General features: G+C 34.2%; 1 protein-coding gene across 1 annotated transcript in view; it reads left to right on the forward strand.

Moving 5' to 3' along the window:
* The window catches only part of OTC (ornithine carbamoyltransferase), a 62,082-nt gene that overhangs the window by 39,150 nt on the left and 14,264 nt on the right, over positions 1-8,668 (forward strand). Inside the window, exon 5 of the mRNA XM_023525609.1 lies at positions 6,480-6,673. Within this exon, the coding sequence (XP_023381377.1) occupies positions 6,480-6,673 (194 nt within the window). The remainder of the gene's footprint in view (positions 1-6,479; positions 6,674-8,668) is intronic.

Consider the following 8,668-nt stretch of genomic DNA (forward strand, 5'->3'; position numbering starts at 1 on the left):
ATTCTGATGCATGTTTAAGTTTCAGAATGATTGCTTTAAACATTCACATACTACTTATTCAACCAATAAATCAAATACATATTAAATGAACAAGTCTCCTCAACCATTTAAACATTGATCACCAACTTAATCAAATACTTTTAAACATTTAACTTAATCACAAGCCTAGCATTTCAGATTTATCTGAATGCTCTAAACATTTTAAAAAGGAAAAGATATACATAAAATACCACTTTGATTACAGAGCTGATTAATATTTAATAACAAAACTGGTCATAATGCTGTTAATATCATAGATTTAATTTTGTTCTTATCCTTATGTAGTCCTGGAATTTAAATTTCTATATACTGTTGGGTTGTCAGGAATTCTACAAGATACTATTTATGTAATTTTACCAGACTGGAAGAAAAAAAATGTCATCTCAGGAGGCTAGGAGTACAAGTTAAGTGGATTGCTGATCACTTAATTTTGGTTGGGTTTTGGGAACTCATTGCAAAATTCAAGATTAATTAAACTCAAGCTGCTGACCACTAGGCTGAGTATATTTTTATCACATAGATTTCACTTTGTATCATGGTTTCCTATTGCTGTTTTAACAAATTACCACAAAATTAGTGACTTAAAACAACACAAATTTATTATCTTATTCTTCTGGAAGTCAGAGGTCTAAAATGAGCCCACAGGGCTGTATTCCTCCTGGAGGCTCCAGAAGTGAATCTAATTCCTTGCCCTTTCCAACCTCCAGAGGCTCCCTACATCCTTGGGCTCATGGTTCCTTTCTTCCATCTCCAACACCAGCAGGAGACCTAACATCTCTCATTTCTGACCTCCTGCCTCTCTCTTGTAAGGACCCTTATAATTATATCAAGCCCACCCCAGGGTAATCTCCCCATCTCAAGGTCCTTAATTTAATCACATCTGCAAAATTCCTTTTGCCATGTAAGGTTCTGGGGATTAGGACATGGGCATTTTTTTGGAAGCCATTATTTTTTCTATCATTAGATGCTTATTACTGTTTTTCATATAAATTCTGATTTTTAAAGAGATTAAAAGATGAGGTATTCTTTAAGTTTTGTGTGTTTTAATCTGTGGCAGTACATGACACATTGTAATATTTTCATGATACATTAACCTGACCAAATATTCTAAAATATTTAGATATTCTAAAATATTTAAATATTTAAATATTCCAAAATATATGCCTTTTTATTGGCATTATGTTATAATTAATTGGTTAATCAAGAAATTTCATTCCCAGAGAGATAGGAAAGTGAGTCTGAAAATGTAGATATCTTCTTCAGAACAGTTAACTAAGTTATTTTGGAATAGATAGCCATATTGTCTTTCTAATTGGAAATTGTATATGGTAACTGGGAGTAGTTAACTGCTGGATTCCTCTTCTACTTCAGTTTATATAAGACCCCAAATGCTGATGGGGTCGTCCATCTATGGTATAGTTTCTACTACTTTTAGGACTATTTGGCTTATAATTTATGTTAATTCTTTGTGGTTTATGTTAATTCTTTGTGGTACACATCTATGCTTTATGAACCGAAATATACTTGATACCCCCCCCGAAATACCTATCTGTATCTATACAGTTATATATAAACACGTTCCTACTTTAAAGTAAATTTAAATGTGCTTCGTAATAGTCATCCTTTGATATTAGAATTATATTTTTGTACATTTTCTTTATGTTAATTCTGTTCTTATGAGCATCAAGGCTTTTTACAAGCATAACTTGTTTCATTTAATGATTTTTATTGCTATAAGTGATCACAACTTGAACATGGGAACTCCTTTAAAGTTTTTTTTTTTTCCTTTCAACACTGCCCCTGACATTTTAAAAATCATTTTTGCTTCCTGGGAATGACAGGGTGGTACAGACCTATACTGATTTTATCCTGCCCAAGGACATGGAATTGACTATCTTCTAATGGCTTCTGGTTTCTTTTTTGTATAAAACAATATTAAGGCCAAAATCTGAGCTCTAAGGATGGTTACAAGTGTTGTTGGTGGTGGTGGTGCGGGGGAGGGGGGCCAATTATAGCTACTGCTGCTGCCATAGGACTGCTGTTGATAGTGACTGAGCTAAAAAAATACTTCTTTTATATATGTATAAGATCTCATTCTTTCCAGTATAACACATCATGTTGTTATCCCTTACTTTTTTTATGGTATGGGATTTCAACAACTACTAAGACTTTCCTCCTTTATATCGATCCATTGTTCTACCTGGCAGCAGAGTATCCCACTCTCTCCCTACCTCTTCTCTCTCTATTTTCTAGGACAATAATTCCCAGCCTTGTCTTCATATTAGAATAACTTAGGGAGCTTTAAAAATATTAATGCAAATCCCACACATCAGGCAGAATATGGCATTAGGATTTTTTACGGCTTCATAAGTGATACTAATGTGCAGCCAAGTTAAGAACCTCTATTCTAGAAGATGCTGGGCAACCTCAATAAAGCAAACCAGACACTCTTTCATGAGATTATACTATAGAGTTTCCAGGGATACCAACTCTACATTATAAACAGGGCATGCAAATGCATGCTTGATTTGGGCTGCTTTGCTCTTAGAACACTTGGGATTGTTTAAGGGAGGGAACCACAACTGCCCTTTTTCAATCTTCTTGAAAAACTCATGTGCGTAAGGCATCGACTTTTTCCAATTGGTCCCCTAGCATCGCCCTCTTTCAGCCTCACCTTTCTTCATTCTTTCCTAACCTTGCTCTAATTATTTAAAGGTTTTCAAAGGCCTCGGTTTCCACGTCTATGAGGTTAAGATAATGTTTACATGTGAAACACACTAAATCTAGCAAATCTCAACAACACATTGTAAAGTTCATGAAAACCATAAGAGGTTAACAGCCCATGGTCCTAGCTTCCTAAAATTATTTGAGAGGCTACAATAAAAGTCAAAATTTTTTTTCCATGAGTTTCCAGAAGGTCAACTGCAATTGTTAATCCAGAGTTTTTATCCTATCTGTACATACTTTAGGAAGTGATGCATGTTTACAGAAGTCCTTTGGGGTCAAACACCCCTCTACCTCTCAGTCTTATAGGATTTCAGATAACAAAATTAACCAATTCTTCTGAAATAGGGAATTGATAATTGATTATAATTATAGAAATTATTGGGCTATCTACCACCATTTGTGTAACCTTCTCACGATAGAGTTAAAAACCTGGATTCTATATATTATGAAGCATCGGTATATCTGTATTGGGAAGGAAATCTGTATTAAGGTCTTGAAGAAAGAAGTAAAGATTTAAAATTCTTTTAACGTAACAGCCTATGCTTTAAGACAGTGGTTCTCAAACTTGGAAGGTTATATGAATTACTTGAGAAACCTGGTAAAAGTAAAAAGACCCAGACTCTATCCTGCCTTAGATGCATGAGCCTCTGTAGTTTACTAGTTCTTCACTTATTTTTGATACACACTCAAGTTTGGAAACCATTGCCTTAGGACATCTGATAGGTCAGGGTAGCTGGTTACTCTAATGAGGGGCCCTTAATAGAAGGGAGTAAATTATTCATTTCTTAGGATTTAAGATGCTTTTTCCTTCAATTGAACTAGAAAGCACTCCCTGCTAGTGAGATTATGGGCTGTCATCTCTTGATTTTGGAGGGAGGTGGAGGTGGGGCTTGTTAGGGTTCTAAGAAACAAATGGACAGTACTTTCAAAAGTATGGTGGCCTCAATTCCTGCTTTATTGGAAGTCTAAAATTTTAATATGCTAATGAATCACCTGAAAACCCTGTTAAAATCCAGATCCTGATTTAGTAAATCTGGGTGGGACCTATGATTCTATAGTTCTAACAAACTCTCAGGTGATGCTGATGCTGTTGATCTGAGGAGACAGGTGCTAGCTTTGGTTCTCACCCTTGACTGCATGTTGGAATGTCCTGGAAAGTTTTTAAAAATACTGATCCCAAGGTCCTATCTCTAGAGAATCTATTTTTATGACATAATTGAGATCACAACCTGGGTATCAAGAATTTTAAAAACTCTCCAGATGACTTTCATGTGCAGCAAAATTTGAAAATCCTTGTTTTTGTCAACCATCAAACATCACCTGTTTTGCAAGTGAAACTGTAAAGTAACTCTTTTATCCACCTCTTTCATGCTGTAATATACAATGTGTTTAGATAGTTCAGAGCACTGTTTCCCAAATCTTGACCCTGCCACTGATACCCTGCCATGGGAGGTTTTCATTAGAAGTGGTAGAATAAGAAAAATAAATACAATATAATGAATTCCATAAAGCAAAAGTAATTCAATTTCAAGGTCATTCACACTTTTTTTTTGGCATTAAAATGTCCTTTTATTAAATGAAGATACTAACATATTATATGTGTTTATTTGCTTGTTTCTCATGCCTTTAATTTGCTAAACAAAAAGTTAGGACTGTTATGTTGATATCTCTGTTTTTAGAAATTTTGCTGATCCATGAAATCTGAAAATCTGGCAACTATGGATATGAGAAATCAATGAAAATTTGGAAAAAAATCTGAGTCTAGAAAATATTATTATAACAATATAGCTTTCAGTCTTTGATTCTCTAATCCCTGATAGCAAAGAGGCTTTTTAGTGGTTCTTGAATTTTATAAGCATCAACAATTTCCTATAGACAGTAAATAATATATCTCAGACATAACTAATTTTCCAAATATATATGATGATTAAAATACAAATTTATGAAGACCTTACTAAATACATACTAGCTTTAGTTTTTATGCATTTTATTTTGACATGGCAGTAATATCTACTTTTTGATCTCTTACTATGCATTTTCTATAGGTTATTTCATGTAATTTTCATAGTAACCCAATGGGATAGATACTGTTATTATAGTTTTACTGATGAAGAAACTAAATCACAGAGAAATTAAATAACATGTTCAAAGTCACACAGCTAGTAAGTTATAGAGCCAGATTCAGAACCCAAGACTAACTGGATACCTTATAATTATGACTCTATATTTAATATAACTATTATCATGAGAGGCTTTCCAAAATTTTTTGCCATTAAAAAGAGTTCTTTAAAACTTAAATGGTTAGAAGACTATGCTATAGGGGTTTCCCTTAAATAATAAGAAACCATGATTTTACACAGAAGGCCATTCTGCTATTTTTGTAAGGCCGAAGCTTTAGCTGAGGGACCACCATCACTCTTACATATTGAGAGAACTTAAAATCTGGATCCAAGGCTCTCCTTCCAAATTTTTATCATCTGTAAATTTGAGGCCATGTGTTGTAATGGTAACAACATGGACTTTTGAGTTAAACAGACTTTGATATGAATATGAGCTCCTCCTACTAAATTAGCTATGTGATTCAGGGCAAGTTACTTAATCTGTGTCTCGGGTCCTTTAGCTATAAAATGAGAATAATAATATCTATTTTTCTATGAATTATTTGAATGTGTGAGCATGATTTGATTTGTGTTGCTCTCTTGGTAGATTTTTGTGTTGTATGATATTGAACACTTCTGTCTTTTTCTGAGATGCTGATAGCTATGCAGCATACAGGGATGAGGACTGAATGCCTTCTCAGGCTCAGTCCCTGCAAGAGTTCATTGCTGGTAGTGTCAATTTGAGTTCACTGAGAAGCAGATTTCAAGATGGAATTAGACATGCAAGAGATATATTTGAGAAAAACAACTGTGAAGGATTAAGGAGAGAGGAAGCTGGAGGAGGCAGGGAGAGCCTTCAGAGGGCGATGCAGGTTTGATACAGAAAGGAAAGAGTAGGATAGACAAAACCTCAGACACAGTGTAGCTCTGAGAAATCCTCAGCCAGGCCGATGAAATGCCTTAAAGATTGCCCATCAGGAAAAGTCCTATGTCAGGCAGAATGGCCCAGCTCTGGTGCCCCCACTGTGCTCAGTAATTGGTGGGAACAGCCTGGGGAGAGTGTGGACTCTGTAGGAATGTTACAGGGGATACTGAAGGTACAACAGCTAGGGGCTGTCAGTTAACGCCACTCTTCCCAAAAGGCTCTCTCTCTTATAAGGCAATCTGTGTCTGTACCTCCATGGCTGCCACACTGGTACTTTTAATTTTACATTGAAAATAAAATTGTCTGTGGAATGGTGCAAAAGAAAATCAGCCACATGTCAGGCCATTAATGTTCCTCTGTACATCTAGTTTTTGCTTTTGTCCCTTTTAACTTTACCAACTGCCACTTATCAAATATAATTCATCATCATGACTGCTAGGCCCACAATTGATTTATCTCTGTAAAAAATAGTAAAATCAGTTGTCACTGGATAAGACGTCAGTGGAACATTTGTCTTCTGTAATGATTACATATTTAATATTAGCTTTTTAAACTGTTGTGTTGACAGGTAGTTGTAACTTGTAAAATTTCTAATTTATTAGCATTTGTTATTACTGTTTAAGATTCTGTATTAAAGAAGGAATTATTAAGCATAATTAACTTAGATTATCTTTTCTTGGTTTGCACAGTGTGTTGTCTAGCATGACAGATGCAGTGTTGGCTCGAGTATATAAACAATCAGATCTGGACATCCTGGCTAAAGAAGCATCCATCCCCATCATCAATGGGCTGTCAGATTTGTACCATCCTATCCAGATCCTGGCTGATTACCTCACACTCCAGGTTGGCTTATTTCCTTGCACAAGAGTGAAATCAACAAATAGTTCTTGACTATCTCTAAATGGAATCATTTAAATTATGGTATTGGTATTTTGTTTTCAAATATCATCTTGGCAAAGAATTAAAGCATATGTATGTATACTAGATATCCATTGTTTAAAACAGATTGTAATAGCCTTCTCTTCTCAACCGGATTCTCAATCTCTCTTAGCTTTTCTCTCATCCTGTTTTTGTAATAGTTTCACTTTTTGGTGCCATATTTAACACAGTAGATGAATAGGGAATGCTGGAGCATACAAAATGAAAAAGCTTTATGTAATCCAACATACATCAGGCTCTGTGGCTTGGGAGTGGCATGTGGCTAATTTTCTTTTGCACCATCCCACAGAAAATTTTATTTTCACTATAAAATTAAAAGTGTGGCAGACACGGAGTTGCACACAGATTGCCTTGATAGTGAAGACTGGTGGACTGTGCTTTGAATATTCAAAATGGTCAATTACTAAGTCACTTTCTAAGAAGGAGGCTATTTTCTGTTATTTTAATAAACTGGTTAAGATTGGAATTAAGAACATGAAGAATTTATAGAACTGAGGTTCAAATTTAGCCATGTCCTTCCAAGTTAGGAACTTGAATAACTTTGAAAGATTTCATCTTGTTTGTTTTGCCACAGCCAATCTACATAGTTCTGCGTGTCTATGGACTATTCTGGGGAGACAGGGAAAATTGGATGGATCCATATTCCTCCTCACTTGAATAAGCTACATATATATAAATGTGAGGTTAAACTTAAAATTAAACTCATTGGTGAAGAGAATAAGGTTCATGCAGAGAGAATGATACAATGATGTTAGATACGAAGTGGCTGTGTGCAGGTGTGGTTTTACATATATGCCAGACAATTTAATGCTTTGCCCTGGGGATTTATCATTACTAGATTATAAATTCATTGAGGAACAGTGAAATGTCTTATTCATGATATTGTCCCCTGTAGGACCTGGGTCAATGCCTTCATGTAGGAGATACTTCAAAATGAGAGTTGAATGAATAAATAGCTTTATAAGAACATGGAATCTAAATCAGATGGACCTGGATTTAAATCCTAGCTTAGCCACCTAGTAGTTTTGTGATCTCCAAATTGCTCAGCTTTTCTCTTTTTTGTCTTATCTTTATATATATGTGTATATATAACGTATATATACACATATGTATTTATATTTATACATTATATGATTTATATATTTATATTTGTATGTTATAGATAATTTATATATTTATATATTATATATAACTTCTATATTTATAATATATAAATATAAAAAATATATTTTATATATTATTTATATATTTATAAAACCTACAGATACTTCAAGAAAAATAAAACAAACACCCATATGTCCATCAATTTTGTCAAATCTCACTTTAGATTTTTTCGTTTTTCAATAAAATATTACAGATAGAGTTGAAGCCCACTGTTGATCTCATTTTCTTCTACCCCACAAGGAAATTATTATCCTGATGTCTGTATTTGTAATTCCCAGGTATATGTTTATATTTTAGCTACACATGTCTATATACATAAACAACCAGGGCTACTAGTGGGCATGTTTTTCAACCTTATAAAAATTGGAACATACTTGGCTACCATGCTACACTGTTCCAAGTGCATTGTATTTCCACTTACTTATATCAACGAATGTAAGCTTCATAAAGGCAGTGATTTTTTGGTTTCCTTTGTTCATTGTTATATCTCCAGGGGCCAAGAAAAATGTCTGTATATGGATGGCGCTCAATTTGTTGAATGAATAAATACAACAAATATTCGGATTTGAGCTGCATGAAAATATGAGTCTTTGTATGAGTTCATATGATGTCTTGGTTTAAGATATTAGGACACATTGCTATTATTTTGTGATTGTATATTCATGTTATTGAATAGCTTTGTATAATTATTCCAACAAAGCATTAAAGTTGATGTGAGGACTATTTCCTTTCTTTAAACTCCAATAATTGTTTCACATAAATGGATTTCCTTCTG

Source organism: Pteropus vampyrus, unplaced genomic scaffold (assembly GCF_000151845.1).
Source record: "Pteropus vampyrus isolate Shadow unplaced genomic scaffold, Pvam_2.0 Scaffold582, whole genome shotgun sequence".
In the NCBI taxonomy this organism is placed as follows: Eukaryota; Metazoa; Chordata; class Mammalia; order Chiroptera; family Pteropodidae; genus Pteropus; species Pteropus vampyrus.